Below are 19,804 nucleotides of genomic sequence, written 5' to 3' on the forward strand. Positions count from 1 at the left end.
ATAGGTTAAAAAGGTCATTAAAACGCATTCAAATATATATGTACAACACCGCGTAAAAGACTGAAAAATTAAAGAAAACTCTGTAAAGTAAAGGCCATTTTACATAGGAAGCAATTTACGCCCCACGCACATGCCCTCCTGCTGCCGAAGTTGAATTGTCTTGAACTTTTTGTACTCAACATGCAGCACAGATCAATGGAGGAGAGACTCATCCTCGCTGTTTGAGTTTGCAGAAATATTATTGTTTACTAAATAGTTATCAGGACATCTACAGGAAGGAATTCACTTGGCAGAGTATCCTCGCAAAGCTGGATATATCTGGTAACGTTATGTATAATTTTAACTTAAGTTAAATAGGGTACAGCTGTGTAGCACACAGAGGCCATTGCCCTGGTTACATCCATAGAGCGACTGCCTTTTACTCGCAGAGCGCTTTTCTCCCTGTCTGTTCACATGAGAAGCGCAGAGCAACCCCGTGGGGCCAAGCAACTACGCAGGCGGAGTGTCGCTTCCCGTGTGAAAAGACCTTAAGAATGCAATCAAAAATATACAAGTAATAGACTATGTTTATCAATTAACAAAATATAAAGTGAGTAGAAAAATCTAAATCAAATTATCAATTTGGTGTGACCACCCTTAGCCTTCAAATTCATGATTTATGATTCAAACAATTAAACAGGTGCTAATGATCATAAATGAAATATGTAGGTTGAAACACAAATCATTAACTAAAACAGAAACAGCTGTGTAGGAGGAAAAAAATTGGGTGGGGAACAGCCAAACTCAGCTAACAAGGTGAGGTTTAAAGAAGACCGTTTACTGTCAAAAGCAATGCACCATGGCAAGAACAACAGCAATAAGAAACAAGGTAGTTAAACTGCATCAGCAAGGTCTCTCCCAGGTAGGACATTTCATGGCAGACAGGGGTTTCCATATGTGCTGTCCAAGCTCTTTTGAAGAAGCACAAAGAAACACAGAAGAACTGTGGGTGGTTCTCCAAGATGTTTGGGCCAAGCTACCTGCCGAGTTACTTCAAAAAACTTTGTGCAAGTGTACCTAGAAGAATTGATACTGTTTTGAAGGCACAGGGTGGTCTGGTTTTGAAAGCATTCTTTACAGGTGTGTGTGTGTGTGTGTGTGTGTGTGTGTGGTTTTGATTAGTTTTTTGAACATGGACAGATCAGTAAAGTCTTAGATATTTAAAATACCTACATATCTTTATTAATGTGTACATTCTTACATATGGTCTTAGTGTTTGTATACCCATTAGAATTTTTTCTTTACATTTTAAATACCTTAAACAATATTTTATTTTGCGTTTGTATTTATATAATTGACCTCAAGATACCGTGGGCTCTGGCAAAGTCCAGGTTCATGTGGCGTGTGTCACGCATGTATGTATGCATGCAAGAGAGTGAGACAGAGTCTGAAATGAGAAGGTAGTAGACAGGTTTATGGGACCAGAACAGCAGGCTTTAATTATCCTTCAATTAGCCTGGTGACACCATTTACCGGATTTAGCCTCCATAGACCTCACTCATAAATACATACTCCGTTGTATGCATGGTTAAACTCTCCACATGCATACATGCTCACGCTGAACTCAGTGTAAAGACTGTGTCTTTGCTTGGGCAAAGAGAAATTGACAGCTAGTGGCAAGAGGAGGGTGGGACAAATGGGATGGAGAGAGAGCACTGGTTTTAAGAGTTTTTTCCCTGGACCCCTCCCCCCTTCTATTCCTGGTAAGAGTCTGGTGGCAGCACGACTTTTCCCAGAATCACAGTTGTTGTTTTGAGTAAGCCCTCACCTGATAGATGTTGATACATGTTGTAGTTTAGAGCCATACATCCAAACTTAACAAGCAGTAGATGACATTAATAAAGTAATAATGATACAGGCACACAAAAGGAAGATTTTCCCTTTAATTGTGATAGGTGGCCAAGGTTTTGTGTCAAGTTTATGACCTCGGGCAGTGGCTGCCAGCTCTAATCGGAAACCACTCCCGGAAACAACAAATTACACTGTTTGTCTTGGTGATGGACACTGATTAAGGGTGGGGGGGGGGATTACAGAGTGGTGACTCCAGTGTGAAGTTTGCTGAACTGTTGGCGAGTTGGTGGTTAAAGCTTCATTTTAATGAGTGCAGCTGCACGGAATAAAGTGGTGACACATTTGTTTACATTCATAGATGTTGTGTACAGCAAATGTCTGTTTGTTTTTATGTGTGTCATGCAATGTTGTCATAATGGCGTGGAGCGTGACTACAATAAGGCCTGCCAGGATATGAGCAGGATGTGAAGGGGGCTATAAAGACACTGTCATACTCACTGTGTGTACACACACACATACACCTCAAACTGTTTTGAATCTGCCATCCCCATCATGCTTTGTTATATTCTTAATCCCTGCTAGCTAGTACTGACTTTGCATTTTAAATAAAACTTTTAGGACACAGTTAAATAAAATGTACATATGTTCAGATAGTATTTAGAATCCTGCAAAAATAGCTAACTAACTCAAACTCACTTCACTTTCAACATGACTGTGTGTCACTTACTTGTGCTTCTACACAGCAGTCTGAGCAGCAGCAGCTTCAGTTGTTTCAGTTCTGTGTCTACACAGAATGTGTTCAGGCACAGTATTGATTGTAGTTGACCTGCATTATGACTTTATGACGCCTAGAGTCAACACACAATACATTTATGCGCGCGTAAACTAAAACGAGAGCTTGTATACACAGCTGGATTGATAAAAGCGTATCGGTTTCGTCAGATTTGCATGAGATGAAGACAACTAAAAAAAGCAGCTGCAACGTTTTCTGTGCTGACACATCATGAGATCTTACAACAAGCTTTTCAATAAGGCACAAGGTCATGGAAATTACATATATAGAAACAGGGGAAACAGACTAGTAGACTAGTCTCCAAGTCAGTTTGTCAGATGGTGAGATTTTATTATTTAAAGAAGCTCACAGCCTCTGCTCCCCATATTTATAGGACCAATCTTTGTGGGCATGTCTTGCTTGTATGGCAATGGCAAACAGGGAGCTGACTACAGCGGAGATGGCCTATGCTGCCATTGGAGAGGTAAGAGCATTGGTTAATGGTTAATTCAGTCAAACGCACCGTTTTATTTCCAACACAATCACACATGTACATAATTGAATTCATTTCAACTTTAATTATATTAAAAGAATAGTTGAGTCAAAGCGACCAATTATAAGGTATCTCATTCACAATCTCTTTTTTTCCCCCTCTGCATTTCCTCTCTCCTTTTAGTTACCTAGGGTGCAGTACATCAACTTTATAAAGGAGCAGCCATCTAAGGAGTCATCTTTGGCCCACATGCTGATGTTCAGTGGTCAGGTCCACGAGGCTGAGGCCACACTGTTACAAGCTGGTCTCATCTACCAGGCCATACGAATCAACATTGACCTGTTCAGCTGGGAGAGGTACAGCTCAGTGTTTGTGTGAATGTGTGTACAATGGGACAGCTGGAAGGAGGGGGACTGTACGAGTCGTTTTGGAGGAGGCTTTTTCTCAGCCTTGTAAGCGAGCGAGAGTTAAAGTGTAGCATGTTTGTACATACAGGATGGATGTGTATCTACATATTGTCATCTTGTGTCTAGGGCACTGGAGCTGGCAGTCAAACACAAGACCCATGTGGACACCGTGCTGGCCTATAGACAGAAGTTCCTACAGACATTTGGCAGGAAGGAGACCAATAAAAGATTCCTGCAGTATGCTGAAGGGGTAAGTTATGGGAGCCTGTCTGCTGCACTGCATTAATTGATTTGTGCAGTGATCACATTGGATGCCTTTTTAGCAATGGAGGGTCTCTCTTTATAATTTTTTCCCACGGGAAACACTTCGGGCGCCAGTGTAACCCCCGCCTTATCATGTAATGTAACCAATTTAGCTGCTTTGCGTATCAATCCCAAACTGATCCGAGCAAAATACAGTAGCCTATCTAATCTCATTTCATCTCGTCTTTCTGTCTCTCTGCCAGGTTGAGGTGGACTGGGAAAAAATCCAGGCGAAGATAGAGATGGAGTTGTCTAAAGAGAGAGAGAAAGCTGCTAATGCCTCTATGAGGAGTAGCATGGCTTCACGACGTTAATGTTCAGGGGACCTTTCTCTAAAACATCAGCTTTGCAGAATTTGATTCCTATGTGTTTTTAACATTTGGTGAAGATTAGGTGGTTTGGCTTGGCCTCAGTAATAAAAAAATGTCTGTACTTGCCCACCGTTAGTTAAAACGTACATGCAAGCAAAAACAAAAGGGACCATCTGGAGATGTGAAGATCAGTAGGCCACGATTAATATGACACTCGACTTACTACAGTCGTGTGGCACATGTTGCATAATGTAAAACATTTGCACAATGTTGTACATGACATTCTGTTTCTGTGGGTGGATGATGTGACATTTGAACTGTATCTATATTTTTCAGCAACAACAACAATATGGCTTTCCAGTCATATCAGCTTCTTGGTGATTTCAGTGTGTCACATTCAAAGTTGATTGTTTTCCATTTGTCAAAATTAGCTTGGTATGCTCAGTCATGCCCAAACATATTGCTTTGTTTTTGTCAGTGATGTTTGATGTGTTTTTTATGTATAGATATTTTTACAGTTCATATATTCATGCCTTCTGTAAACACTAAAAAGAATGTTGGTTAATAAAACAGCTGGAAATGCTGTGTATATTCAGCCAAGATATCCTCTTTTATCTTGCTTTCTCTATTTTTCATATTCCTTTAATGTCTTGATGCTTCACTGGTTTTATACAAAAATAGTAATAGTATCTTTGAGATGTTTTTTCAGCTTTGCACATTCACCAGAGAGTATTTCTGGGTGCATGTGTGTTTTTTGAGTCCAATATATCTACAGTATGGGCTTCTCTTTGAGTTATTCTTGTATTTCCTTTTTTGCTGAGGTGTGAAACCAACTGCTTGCCATTCAGCTCCACCCCCTGGCTGGCAGCAGGCCAGTACGTCAGCAGACCATTATAGCCTATCCTTCCACTCTAGTGGCACAGGAGGGACAAACGAGAGAGAAGATCTGCGTCAGGCCTCCAAGAAACAACTGCTAGATCATATCACGATGATGTGAACAGATATGGTAGAATTTGATTGGCATAATCCTTTAAACTGTGAGAGGCCATAGATGCTGAAACATCAGAGAAAATGGTAGATGTAGGTAAATCTATCAATGGGTTCATTTTTTCTTGTGCTTGCTTTTTTTTCCTCAGCACCCTGCACTTTTAACCGCTTCTCGCCTAAGTCTCTCTCTGACTCACTGTCTTTCTCTTATTTTACTCCCTCCATCCGCTTTCTTTCTAAGCCTACTCACTGTGTGATAAACCATAGTCATCCAGAACAAACACCATTAATCTATGAAAAGACTTATCAGCGAGGAGTCAGGTTTCAAATGCATTACCACTGAGAACGACCACACACAGTGAAACAGCCAATTGTATTCATACTTCCTGTTCAACTATGCAATTCATACTGTACCCAATCTCAGTAATGTCACTAGGATTTTTTATATTATATATTTGATTCTGTATTAATATATATTGTCTGCTATGTAGCAGAAGGGAGTTATAAAGCTCAATTTCATTATATAATGTTATACTGTGACAATAAATGTACCTATCTCTATTGGTAATGAAAAAGAATTAACTGGACAATTTATTAAACCTATATTATGTATTTTTATGCAGTTCTACACTAGACATTTTGAGCCTCATCTGTATATTAAGAATAGAAAAGTCTCGTTTAGACCAATCTTAGTAGTAAGTATTTCATAATTGTGAAACTACACAGCACAAAATACTAAACAGATTCTGTACTTTTATTAAACCACAGAGCTGTATTCCCACTTTCAATGACTAGCAAGTTCTCATTTATTAGATTGATGGAACAAATCAGCTCCCCCAAAAATACACTTCCCGTGTATCATGGAGAATTTATGAAGATGTTAATGCTTATTGATTTGACCTTTATAGTTTATCTGTTCTTTGGTCCAGTGAGCAATAGAATGACTGGATCATTAGCGCAGATTCTAATGTTGCTTACACTAAATCCATTTTGAGTGTGTGTGTGTGTGTACTGTGTATTCATCGCTGTGTTTATTTGTGTACATGTATGCTTTTTTCTGTCTGTGTCTTTGTATGCGTCGATGCACATACAGTATATGTTTGGATTTGTAATATGTGTATTTGAGGAGAAGAAAACTCACTCTTCACTGTTCTCTTGCCTGCCTGGGCCAAGGGAAGTCACAGCTTTACGTTGTCTGATTTCAAGTTTCATTCTAGGAACTGTAAAAGACTGTGTATGCCCTCTGCTCTGCAGTACCACTGTCAGGTATATGAGCTGCTTCACCATGAACTGCAACAATTTTCCAGGGAGAGAGTGACATGCAACATTCACACCTCTTGAGTTGCACTAATACATGGATTCATGCATCCTAGTGTCACGTACTCTGCCTCATTTAACCAGCCATGGGTTTTAAGCATGGATTTAATGCTTTTAAGTCCAAACTCCACCCATCCACAAATGTCCTTCTGGAAAGGAAAGTAATCAGTGTTCACTATTGGCTCTGCCATCATGGTCTGCTAGTATTGGATTACACAAGCCACCACAATCACACTCAGGCTTTTAGTGTCAGGAGCATTAGAGGAGCTCAGGCCTCTAATTGTAAAGTCTAGGTTTGCAGATACAGATGCTTCTTCCACATTTAAGTAGCTAGTTTACTTGCGTTGAATAAGAATCTCTTTGATATCCTGTCTAGTATTACACTGTTCTAACAAGTATGCATTGGTCTATCTGATGGCACCCTGGATGGATAGTCACCCTGGAGCTTCACAGATAAACCAGTTGAGTTGATTAAATAAAGTAAAGTCACCAGGTGCTTTACACCTACTTATGCACTATTAAAAGAACCATTGAAAAAAGAAGAGTTAAATAAAGCTGCACAGTTTATATACTATATACAACACTTCCTATTTGGGACAGGTAAATAAATGAGTATTTGTTGGCCATGGGTGGAGAGATTTGTTTGATGTCATGGAGATTTGAGCTGAAATGATAATTATTTTAGTGGATTGACAGAAAATTAATTGCCGACTATTTTGATAATGGATTGAAGTTTGAAGTTTGTCATTTTATAAGCAAAGTTGAACGTGAGTTTTTGTAGGTTTTCTGAGCCTCCTATGATGGTAAGCAAAATGTCACTGTGTTTTGGACTGTTGGTCAGACAAAACAAGCCATTTGAAGATGTCATATTGGGCACTGGAAACCTATGGTAGACATTTTTCACTGTTCTGTGTCATTTTATAGACCAATGATAAGTCAGTTCATCATTACTGAAATTGGAAGGTTATTGAACAATGAAAATAATTGTTTTGTTACTTACAGCCCTAGTGGAGATTATCTTTGTAATGTACTTGCTGCCTTCTGTTTTGGCCTGGAACTAAAGGTGTGTTGACATTTCTTTAAGTCTGGGCTGGAGAGAGAATATGCTAATTGTGACCATTTACCCCACGCCCAGTTAATGTCAAAGTAAAGTAATCTCTAATGACAAATCAGCCTTTTCAATAATGAGGCATTTTAATGGCCAGTTAATAGCAAATACACCTAAAGCTTTAATCCAGGTAAACAGGCCATTACGCCTGATGTAATGAAGTGTGCAGTGTCAGCTTGGTTTTCAGTTTGTAGCAGCATATACTTTTGCCTCATTAGTCAGAATGCAAATTACCAGGGGACAGTTACAAACTTATGAGCCACATACTAGTAGATCTGAAGGTATTCTCAGTCTGCATCTTCAGACTACTCTGCCAGAACAAAAAAATGATTACCTCCTGTCTCTGTCTCACCCATTTTTACAGTGTTAGTTCTGCTTGGAGCAGCAGTTGTGATCTTGTCTGACATGTTATCATCAAAATACAACTTTGTTTCTTGGCAGCTGTACACCCTATCAGTATGCCAGCTGTAATCTCTGCCATTGTTTTTCCTGAATTCAAAACCTGGGAGACGCTGATACATGTAGCCTCTGGCAGCAAGGCTCCCAGGATGAGAGCATTTAAAAAAAAAAAAGAGAGAGGAAAAAAACATAACTTCTCTGCTGTGGCTTCAGCTTTTTGCAATAGGCATATCAGACATTGCACAGGTCACTGATAAAATGCTCATCAGTGTAAGCATGTGTGTATGTGCATGTGAGTCAGTTTGAAAGAATATTGCTTTCATGGTGATAAGCTATAAAAATGAACTGGCACTAAAGCTGGCTGATAATGTGTGCCTTAGAAAGTTTTTGAATTGATATTCTTCCCTTCACTCCCTCTTTCACCCCACATTTCAGGTTACTGAGGGGGAAAATCTAAATATTCCTCCTTTTGTATGCAAATTCAATAAATACTAAATAAAAGAAAGGGAGGTCTTTCAGGTCCAGCCGAATATTTAGCATTGGGACTAAGAAAGGACGAAAAATTTGACAGAAGAAAAACTGTTTCACGGTGCCACTTAAAATTGAGGTGCTGAAGTAAAACTTAATGCGATTATACCGGGGCCAAATTAGCTGTCCCCATCACAAAGAGCGTCAATTTCAGCCGCCTTCGCTTACTTTATAATCTCCTTTGCTTAACCCAAGCGGCCATTTGCATACAAAAGGCGAGAAATCCCCTAAAATCTTACAAAACACGTACATTTTCTCAGCTTCCTCCTTTATTCTTAACATTCAGGATTATAATTGCACTTGAGCTGATACCTATGCAAGATAATTACCCTGATTATATTAAAAATAAGAATGCTAAATTGTCTCCAGCTTTGTCTCTAGCTTTGCCCCATCTCTGTTCTCCGTCAGACGGAGTTCCGAGATGTCCTTGGGCTGAGTTGCGGTCCTGACACCTCCAGGACATCCCGTCTCTGGTCTCCAACTCTCGGTCCCGCCGCTCTCGCCCTGCCTTGACCGCCCCTCTCGTTTTCCGATAGCAAGTTATCATCGGACCGGTCTCTGTGCATTTCCTGCATGCTTTCCTCATACGTGGGCAAATATTTGACCTCGTCGTAGGCTGGCAGGTTCGGAGAGGCGAAGTCCCCGAGGCTGCACTCGGGGTACCGGTCCAGCAGGGAGTCCTGGGACGCCGATGCGCGCCCGTGAAAGAGGGAGGGCTCCTCGCTGCGGTCATTGTGCGGGTGCCGGCGGGGCCGAGGGCAGATGATCCGCTGGATGAAGTAGCCCATGGCAAAGAGCAGTAACAGGATCAGGATGCCCGACAGCTTCCGCGTAAACCAGCCTACGTTATCGAAGAATACGTTGATGGGGAGCTTGCAGCAGCGCACCGTGGAGCTGGCACTGCCGTTCCCGGTGACGATGGGTGGACAGCACTGCTGGCCATCGCCGCACTCTACCTCCCCGCAGCTCCGGAGGGCTTGACAAGCGGAGACGAGAAATGCCGACAAAAATGTGCCAGTGGTCCCACACCTTGTCCTGCCGCCGCCCGGCTGACGTAGTATCATATCTTGATCTCCCGGGATGGAACGTAACGCGCGTCTTGCGGCTCCCGCGCGTGCGATGCTGTAATGTTAAAGTCCGCTCAGGTGTTAACAGGTCTGCCTTTCTTCCCAGCTGTGCACTAATCGTGTGCTCTCATCCGCCTTCACAGTCACTGCAGCGCAGAGCGGGACAGCAGGTGCCCCCCCGCCGAGGACGACCTGTCTGTTTTAGTATGAACGATAGAAGAGGAGCAATCTGGAGGGAGCAGTGATGTGAATCATGAATAATCTTACATCATTATAGGTAAAGACATTTTTATCAGCTTCCTTGCATGTCCTTGTACCAGTGCAGCCCACAGATGTGGTACCCATCACGTACAGGGTCAGTGTTCAACCTTACCCAAAGTGTCTTGCCCGAAAGACTTGTGACTCCAGCTATTGTGTATCAACAACCCCCCTCTCAGATAAGTGCAATGTTTGCTGCAGAGCCCCATGATTTATGCTGTGTGTGTTGCAGAAGGGAAATCCCTTACATATAGGAGGGGTGACAAATACAGTTGGAATAGTTATAAATCCTACTGTGTTTGGATAGCCTATGAAACTAAATTAGTCCTCATTCTGCAGTGGTGCAGGAAGTAATGAGATCCGTTTCATATGGAAAAGCACAAATACTGCAATAAAGCATTGAAAATGACACTTAAAGTATCTAAATATTAGTATCAAAAGTAAAAGTGCAGGAACATGGTCCCTATGAGTGTGTGTATTTGTATATAATATCATTAGATTATAATTTCTAATGCATTGTAAGTAGCATTTTACTTTTGGTTGAGGTGGAGCTAATTTGAACTATTTGAAGCACTAGTTGGTAATTAAATCTGTAATAGTGCCTCCTTTTTCATCCTTCCATGTTTTGTAGGTAAAATCCTTAAGCTGTAAAGTTGCTAAAGTAAGAACTAAAGCTGTCAAATAAATAGTGGAGTAAAAAGTACAATATTTTCATCTCAATTTTAGTAGAGTGGCAGAATAAAGTACAAAAAAAATAGAAATACTCAAGTAAAGCACAAGCACCTCAACTTTGGACTAAAGTACAGTACTTTAAAATAAAGTACACTCAGTCCACTACTGGGGGCCTACAACCCTCTAAAGGATGCCTGCAAGTCCTCAGACCCTTTGTGACCCATTGCCCCCTAAAAGACTGAACCATACCTTTACTGAATCCTGCACGGCCAGATGTAACCAGTAAGGGTGAATGCCCCTGATATAAGGCGCCAACAGATCCACCCCTCTCATAAAAAATGAATAGTTCTTGCAATGTGGGCTGTAATGGCCCCCCATTAGAAGAGTGTCTGGATTCACATTAGTCCAGCATCACCCTAGAGGACAATGTGTCTGCAGCATTGAAGAACATAATCATAAAACTAAGTCTCCAGTTTAAACGACAGTCTCCTCACCCAACGTGTTAATTTACTCTAAAGATTTCCCTTTGGATAACATCCAAGAATGACAGAGGGCACGGTAAACTGCTCTACAAGTACTTAATATTAACTGATTAATTAAATCAGTCAGCATAATTGGCTGCATTGCAATGTAACAGTGACTGTATCAATCATTTTCTATAGTGCTTGTATAGCATGATCAATGTCACTTTCAAAGCCTTATACCCCTATTAGATTTGGAAGGATTATGACTTTTCCTCAGAGAATAGGATTTATGATATTAAGACAGAACAAAGAAGACTATAGCCTCTTACATTGTTAATAAAGGGGATCTTAGTGATGAGACAGTCTTGTCAAGTGTTCATGGTGTAAATCATGTAGCGAATCCTTTTTAAATTACAAGAACATTTCACCCCTTTCTGTCTTCACGTTACTCTTTGTCACTAATAGCCAGTCTGTATTCCTTTCTTTCCTAAACAAGGCCTAATGCACAGTACACCAAATCTAATTACTGGAGCATTATGACATGAAATTCAGTAGAAGGGTAACATCACGCAGCCTAATTTATGCAGCATCGTATTTCTTTCTACAATCTGCCTCGATTAGGGAAACGCGATCGCCGGGCTCCCTTGTAACCAAATAAACAAATACACAATCAATAGCCTGTGGACAGTGGCTCTGAGAGAAACCCTTTTCAGTTCCTTTGTTTCAAGGGCTTTCCCAGCACTTCTGCTATTCTTATTGACATGTATAGGGAAGAACAGCTATTTTTGATCACAGCCTTTCGCTCTTTGGAAAAAGGAGAAACATGCTGCTATCGCCACAGTGTAGAGGAATACTTGAGAGCATTTGACTTTTTAATCACACCCAAATCCAATCCGTGTAAGCAAGATAAGAAATAACATAATAAAGGATCTTATTCACCCTGAACAAAAGTGGAAGTATAAATTAAATATATTACATTACGTAACTTCCCCACTTTTAGTCTTTGATGTTTTTCACTGATCACATGTATTCGATGACAATATATTAAAATATAATCCTTTCCTTTTCCTGTCTTGTTTGTCTTCTTTCTCTGACTATTTCTCCTCTTCAAGTCTGTTTCTAACCCACCACATCCTGCTTCTTTTCCCCCCTTTCCCTGAAATCCACCACAAAGTGTTGTTCTTGTGTGAGTAAGATTGATTGAATAAATTCTCTTTTTTTTTTATCGCCCCCTCCCCGTTGTTCGTCCATCTAGGAGAAGCTTTCAGCAAACACATCAAACTAATTGAAGACCAACAACATCCCACAGGAAACGGAAAAGGACAAGTCTTTTTTGTTTTCTCGTAATGTGTAGTATATTCACAGAAAGCGGTGTTTCCGTGCTCTAACAGATGTCATGGGACTCGTGAGTCCTTGATGCACACAGGCAGAAACGGAGATACTGATAGAGTGATGTAGAATGTGAAAGGTGGATTGAGATGAAACGGTGAGACGTATGTACACAACAAATCTGTTAACAACAGCAACACAAAGGCAACTTTGCTCATGTTGCATTAACTAACACAATAATTTGAAGTTGCAGCCTCCTGTGTGGCTATCAAAGTGAAAACACTATACTATGCTATCACCGTGATAAATGTGCTGTGCTGGATGCTTCCATTAATCTGGCACAAAGGTCTCTTGTGTTGTGCTTAAGAATTCAGTCTTATGGGGTCCATTAGCCCTGCGTGATGATGAATGGCAGCGTTCATTTTCATGTGTGAGAGACGTTGATGTACAGACCTCCCAACTGTCAATGTCACGGTTATCACGTTTGCATTAATTATGAAACAAAGAGAGCCTTGTCAGGACTCTGGCTTTGTTAATGGACCCACTGATGGTTCTGGGTTTCGCTTTGTTAGCACCAGAGTTGAAGTCACAACCCCAGTGTTACTGCCCTGGGACCAACTTCACCCTCTTTAGCTTCTTTACTCACTGTATTTAAGGAAACAGTCTGACCTTTACATGATGTGAATGTCCACACATACATTGTATAAAGCATCCCTTGCTAGGTAAGCATGTGTAAGAATAGTTATGTATGGATTTGCAGACTATGGAGGATGAATGCACAAGTTTTGTCTTTTTTAATGTGTGTATGTTCTATCTGTGTAGTTCATAGGCCAGAATTGCAGGATACGTGTGGGTGTCACCAGCGTCTGTGAATTCCCATCAGCTTGAACTCTAATAAAAAGCAGGGCCTACAGTCAGTGTAGATTGTGTGAATCCAGAAAGTCCCACACAGCTATTTCACACCCACGTACTTCCTCTAATCTTATCGCTCTGCTGGCTCAGAGGTACCAGAGGTATGTGCGTGTGTTTGTGTTGAGAGTGTGGGGCAACTATATTTATGTTTTGACTCGTTTGTGTGGGCGTCTTTGTAAAGTCGCAAGCATTTTCCCCCTGTTTTCTTTGAGTCACTGAACAACATGTGGTTGAGAGGGACACGGCAAATGGAAGCCGGAAGGGATGACATGTGACATAGGTCACTGGACCGACTTCATTTCAAACACAGCGGGGTGTAAACTTTGAGCTTTCCCTCAGAATTCTACTGAACAAGCGTGTGGATGTGGTCACTTCTAGCAAATATGTTTGAAAGAAAGTGCGCGCCTCTTACCTCTGTGCAGCTTATTCTCCCAGCGATGTGTAGTTTTTGGCTCGGAGAAGAATCAGAATCCCGACTAACTTTGAGGAGAAAACCTGCGCTTTAAGAAGAGAGAGGAGTAGAATTTTCTTTCTGTCTCGGGGAATTACTAAGAGCTCTTAATAATTCTGATGAGTTGGGCTTTTTGACTTAACATCCCTTATGATGATCTTAGGCCATTATACATTGCTATCATTGTTTGATGGGTAATGGCACTAAGTGATTTGACTCAGCGTTGCTGCTTTCTCTTCAAATGGGAACATCATGTTGCCAGAAAGAATGTATATAGATGTGTCTCAACCACTGTCTTTTTACCTTTTCAGAATCCTGTCCCTTCTCACAAACCTGACTAATGTTACTTTCTGTGTAAGAAATGATGTATTAATTAACTCAACTCAACTCAACTTTCAACACCACAAGTGGAACCAGAGCTCTGTACAGAAGGTATAAAAGAGAAAATAAAAACACAGCAAATATATAACATACACAAGTTACAGAGCATTATCAAATGCTAAAGAAAACAAATAAGTTTTAAGCGCACTCTGAAAAGTACTCAATGAAGGACAAGTTTTTACAGACAGAGGAAGGTCATTCCAGAGCCTAGGAGCAGCAACATAGAAAGCCCGATCACCTTTACATTTTAAACGGGATCACTGAACCATGAGAAGCAATTGATCATTTGAGCGCAGAGATCTACTGGATTGACAGTGGCTGATTAAATCAGTAACATACTCTGGTGCGAGGCCACGCAGAGACTTAAAAACAAACAACAACACTTTGTATTTAATTCTGTATCATATGGTTAACCAATGTAATTTAATTAACACCGGAGTAATGTGCTCTCTCTTCTTAGTACCCGTTAAAAGTCTGGCTGCTGAGTTCTGAATGAGCTGCTAACGGGAGAGAGAAGCCTGACTCACACCCAGATACAGCACATTACAATAATCCAAACGGGATGACACAAAGGCATGAACAACCTTCTCCATATCGTCAAAAGAGAGGATAGATTTCAATTTAGATATTGATCTAAGATGGAAGAAACTATTCTTAACGACAGCATTGATTTGCCGGTCAAATTTAAGCTCAGAGTCAAAAATGACACCAAGGTTCCTCACGCTAGACAGTTTTTTCCCAGAAAACAACCCCAGGCAGTCATCATCCACACACCCCTTATTTCCAAATAAAATCATCTCGGTCTTATCCTCATTTAATTGGAGAAAGTTATTCGCAAGCCAACACTTAACTTCGGCCAAACATGCATGAAGAGACTGAATGGCACATTTCATATTCAATTTGAGAATCATCCGCATACAAATGATACTGAATCCCAAATTTCTCAAACATTGAACCTAGAGGGAGCATATAAAGGGAAAATAAAATTGGTCCCAGTATAGAGCCCTGTGGAACCCCACACACAAGAGGGGTAATGGAAGAAAAATAATCCCCTAAACTGACTGAAAAAGTCCTATCCTTCAAATAGGAAGAGAACCATTTCAGGGCTAAGCCCTGAATACCAACCTGATCCCTAAGATGATGATGACAATGAGAATGTTATGATCAAATGCCGCTGTAAGATCTAACAAAAGCAAAACAACACGGTTTCCAGAATCAACACCTCGTAGGATATCATTAGAGATCCTCAAAAGAGCAGATTCTGTACTATGACCAGCTCTAAAACCTGACTGGAATCTATCGGAAATCTTATTACTCATTAAGAAGTCATTAAGCTATGCATTTACAATTTTTTCCAGTATCTTAGAAATAAAAGGTAATTGTGATGAAGGACAAAACATTAATTTTGAGATCGGACAAAAACTACTCATGTCAGAGGTGTATAAACCGTTTTTTTAAAAAAGGGGCTGAATAACCGCATGCTTAAAACTAACCGGAACAACACCAGATGACAAGCTAATATTCATAATAGGCAGAATACTTGGGCCAATTGAATCAAGTACCTTCTTAAACAGAGAAGAAGGGAGCACATCACCAGGAGACCTGCTGGGCCTCATATGAGCAGTTATATCATTAAGCTGCTGCAAAGAAACAGGCATAAAACTAGTTAATTTGTTCGTAGGGTCAACAGAAGGAATAAAATCCATGCCAACAGATGAAATCTGTTCACACATGTCAGCAGAAGGAGTGAATGAAAGAGTAGCAGTAGGATGAAGAACAGCATTTACAGTAGAGAAAAGTACTCTAGAATTATTATAATTTCTGGAAATAATGACATAGAAATAATTTGATCTAGCCAATTTAACAGCTCTTTGATACTTGTTCAAACGGTTCTTCAAAATCTCATAAGAGACTTGTAATTTATCTTTAACCCATTCGCGTTCAGCCCTCCTACACTCCTGTCTAAGAGCACGGGTAGTACTGTTCAACCAGGGCTGTGATTTGACTTTTTTCCCCCTGACTGTGACAGGAGCCACAACATCTAAAATCTCTAAACAAGAAGAGTTAAACTGATCGACCAACTCTTCTAAACCCATACAGGGAGAGTGCGACTCGGTCAATGAAAAGGTATTAAAAGCAGCTGAAAAACTACTAGCTGTACATGGATTGAGAATGTGAGATGAAACCGAGGCAGAAACAATATTACCCAGCGCACCACAAGGAAAGTTAGAATTTAAAATAATAGTCTTATGATCAGAAAAAACAGTATCAACAATCTTCATGCTATCAACAGAGAATCCCAGAGATAATACAAGGTCAAGCGTATGACCACGTTCATGAGTTGGACCCAAAACGCATTGTAAAAAATCAAATGATTCTAATAAATTTAAAAATTCTTTGACCAGGGGCTATTGTCAAAAGAAGGGACAATACCAGGATGTTTTACTCTTTATAAGTAGGGGAGCTGTTTCTCTGTTGCATTAAACTTTGCGGTATTATGTGGCTGACACAGCAGGATAGTCAGCGGACACTTTTTGTTTAATTCTCTGCATATCACACAAATCTAATATACACACACACCAACCTCAGACACATTTAATGGGGAAAGTTCTCATCAGAGGGGGGTGATTATGGGGCATACTCACAGTTTTTCCTAGACTTTTAAAAGCCCCCAACAAAGGACAAACTCATTGTTCCCATATAAGATAAATTGTCTACCAACACCCAGCTGCTGATGACTCAGTTAGCCTACTGGGACTCACATACATACATACATACACAGGCAAACCAGACAGACACCTGGAAGTTAAATATAGGATAACGTTTTCCCATTCCCACATGTTTTGAGTGGAGGCGCTGCGTTGAGTCACACTTAAAGGATGAGGGGTGACTAGACAACGGCCTACGGTTGTGTCCCTCCTACCAAATGCCCGCATTAAATCCCAGGAACCCTCGTTCTTCTGTGGTCCCAGAATGCACAAAGTTTCCAGAGGGCTCCGAAATAATAAATCAACAACACAGAGAGAGAAAGTGGGAAAGATAGAAGCAGAACAAGGCCATAACATAACACACTTTAAACAAAAATGCTGACAGGCTTAGTATAATATAGAGCAATAAGTGGAGGGGGTTGTGTAAGAGAGGGCAGAATGTACCGGCTTCGACACTATACTGTAAAGACTTCTATATTTTTAAAATTAATTTACAGCATCAACAGTTGAAATAAAGGGGCATAATGAAAACTGGTGTTGTTATAGTGCTTTTTGAGAAACATGACAAAAACATCATCTAAATCACTGAAAATAGAAAACAAAAGTGTAAACTGTGTGGGTGAGATAAAAAAAACCCCGATGGACTCATAAAACATCTCAAGCCAAGGGGGGGGGGGGGGGGGGGACAGACGATGACAACAGCAAACCGAGGTGACTGCTGAAAAACAATAAAATGTATAAAAATAAATAACAAACAAATAGAGGCCGGGTAGATAATCAAAATGAAATCAAAGTGAAAAGGGGTGTTCGGTAGTGAGGTAAGCCGTAAGCAAGTCGCAAGTCACTAGCGTTTCAATGCAAGTCCAGGATTTGGTCTGCTATCAAATCAACTTACTCGTGATTCAAATCCCTGTATCTGAGAACAACACTGCTCTGTTTTGCACTGTTGCTGTCTCATATAGGGCATTTACCCTACTAAATGCACGAATGCATGAATTTTAAAGAAATGCCAACTGTTATATACACACATTATGCATTGTACCGTTGTGTGTGATTAAATGAGGTTGCATCTGAAATCTCTTGTGGCTGGACGATCTCCAGAGCCTCGCTCCCATTTTCTCAATGCAAAGGTGTTGCTCTTTGTCCTTGTTCACCTCTCTCCAGCTTCTTTATGCAGGCACGGCTCTTTTGTTACTATGGATCTTTCCAGTGATAACTCAACCCATTGAAATTGAAAGGATATGGCCTTTCTCATCTCCAGAGTAAGAGGACACCTTTTGTGCATCTCTGTATGTGAATACATGTATGTTATAAAGAGAATGTTTGAGCACAGAGTAATGGGTTTTCTTCCTGCCTGACTGAGTATCCTTATATGCAAGTGACTGTGTGTTTTTGTGTTATTCAGAGCATGTGTGCGTCTATGTGATGGATAATGAGTCTGCACAATGAGGGCTCATATTAACCCTCTAGGGTGTGTGACATCATCGTTTCCAAACAGGTTGGTCGATCTGTAAAAAAAAAAGCCTTGTCATAATAATACACACACACACACACACACACGCAGTGAAAATTTTAACTGAGCCACTGAGAGAAAGATTATGTCAGGGTTTCTTTTTGATAGAGACCTTTCCCAATACCTGTTTTTTAAAAATATCTCTTAGTTTAGATTTTTATGATTACAACACAATAGGGAAATATATAATTTCCAGGGCGGTTTTAAAAAAATATTTTTGGATTAAGTCCAAAGCATGTCTCAAGTCAAAAAGCAAATATTTCCAGTCTATCAATGGTTAACATGCTAACAATAGCACAATAGCCAAAAAAAAGGGAAACAGTGCATTAAATGTCCAGTTGCCTGTAATGAACCAAAGCATCTATATGTGAGTAAAATGCACAACAGTGTGGCATTATCTGTCACACTCAAGGCATGGCTCTATAGATCGGTCGGTAAGTCTACCGGAGTGGAGAATCTCAACAACTATTGGATAAATTCAGATTCCATTTTGTACAGCCATTCATGATCCCCAGAGGATGAACCTTGGTGACTTTGGTGATCGTCTGACTTTCCCTCACCACCAGCTGGTCAGAAATGATCACTTATCCTTAAATATCTCAACATCTCTTGATAGAGATGAATTGGCATAAAGGTTTGTACTTACATTCATGGTTCTGGCGGGGGGGTTGTGTCATAGTGCCACCGCAGAGGGGCATAGGTGTTGAGCAGACCTAAAGTTGCATGAGTGTAATTCATGAGGTGGCATAAACAAAGTTTATACCTGCCAGTACAGCCTCGCAGAGCTGCTAGAGTGGCTTTAGTCATAGTCTTGTTAAACATCTGTTGATCTGAGGTCAAGTCTCACTAGCTTTTTCTCTAAAGTCTAGTTGAATATTTAGGCAGACAAGTCCAAGTTTCAAGTTTCAAGCCTCCAGCTCTGATAATTTCATACTTGAAATGACTTGAATGTCTTCGTCTATTCTCTGAGCTAATCTTTTCTCTCACTTCCTCTCATCTCCTCTCCTCCTGACCTTCTCTGTCCTCCCCTCTGTCTAACCTCTCCTCCACTTCTCTCACTTTATCTCCTCTAATTTCCTGAGGTATTGGGGGTATCGTCTCACCACAGAGTCTGATGTTGTACTGTCTCTCCCTTCACTGAGGAGCTGATCTCTCCCTTTATACTCTGAGACTTGAATAATGTCCCTGTTAGTCTGCGGCATCTCTCTCTCTCTCTCTCCTCCCTTCTGCAAACTACATATCCAGCCATGAAAGTTGGACGAATGGATGGAAAGAGGAGAAAAGGAAAAAGATCAATGAGAGGAAGATCAATAGGAAAGCCCTTGATACTTCCCTCATTCCTCCCATTGGATCTCAGACGCTCACAGAAAGCTGTCCCTCTCTTGCTCTCTCTGATGGACAGTGAGTTTATGCCACAGATGGATACTTTGATTCCTTACACATTTCATTTAAACAATTTGCTAGGTTAACCATCGTGAATGTAGTTTGAATGTGTCTTCCGGTGCAAGGATATTTAGGGGAGGCATAGTTTTGCTGCTGTGTATGTACTTGTTTTGTTGTCTAATGTGACATCTGGTGGTGCCTTTACGGTAAT

At 40.6% G+C, this 19,804-nt stretch overlaps 2 protein-coding genes across 3 annotated transcripts in view; one reads left to right on the top strand and one right to left on the bottom strand.

Annotated features, from left to right (window-relative positions):
* Positions 1 to 4,718, top strand: part of ift80 (intraflagellar transport 80 homolog (Chlamydomonas)) — a 39,729-nt gene extending 35,011 nt beyond the window's left edge. For both annotated transcript variants that reach the window (XM_038693014.1, XM_038693013.1), the window contains exons 17-20: positions 2,997 to 3,086; positions 3,279 to 3,451; positions 3,629 to 3,752; positions 4,009 to 4,718. In XM_038693014.1, coding sequence (XP_038548942.1) covers positions 2,997 to 3,086; positions 3,279 to 3,451; positions 3,629 to 3,752; positions 4,009 to 4,119 — 498 coding nt within the window. In that variant the 3' untranslated portion in view covers positions 4,120 to 4,718. The remainder of the gene's footprint in view (positions 1 to 2,996; positions 3,087 to 3,278; positions 3,452 to 3,628; positions 3,753 to 4,008) is intronic.
* A 3,987-nt stretch (positions 4,719 to 8,705) lies between these two features.
* Positions 8,706 to 9,924, bottom strand: LOC119882770 (uncharacterized membrane protein C3orf80). Its single transcript, XM_038693018.1, has one exon. It carries the CDS (start codon positions 9,517 to 9,519, stop codon positions 8,860 to 8,862), a length of 660 nt encoding a protein of 219 aa, XP_038548946.1. The 5' UTR covers positions 9,520 to 9,924; the 3' UTR covers positions 8,706 to 8,859.
* Positions 9,925 to 19,804: the final 9,880 nt, after the last annotated feature.

The sequence above is a fragment of the Micropterus salmoides genome, unplaced genomic scaffold, assembly GCF_014851395.1.
Source record: "Micropterus salmoides isolate LMB-PRFRI ecotype aquatic unplaced genomic scaffold, ASM1485139v1 Ms_hic_scaffold_3, whole genome shotgun sequence".
NCBI classification, from domain to species: domain Eukaryota; kingdom Metazoa; phylum Chordata; class Actinopteri; order Centrarchiformes; family Centrarchidae; genus Micropterus; species Micropterus salmoides.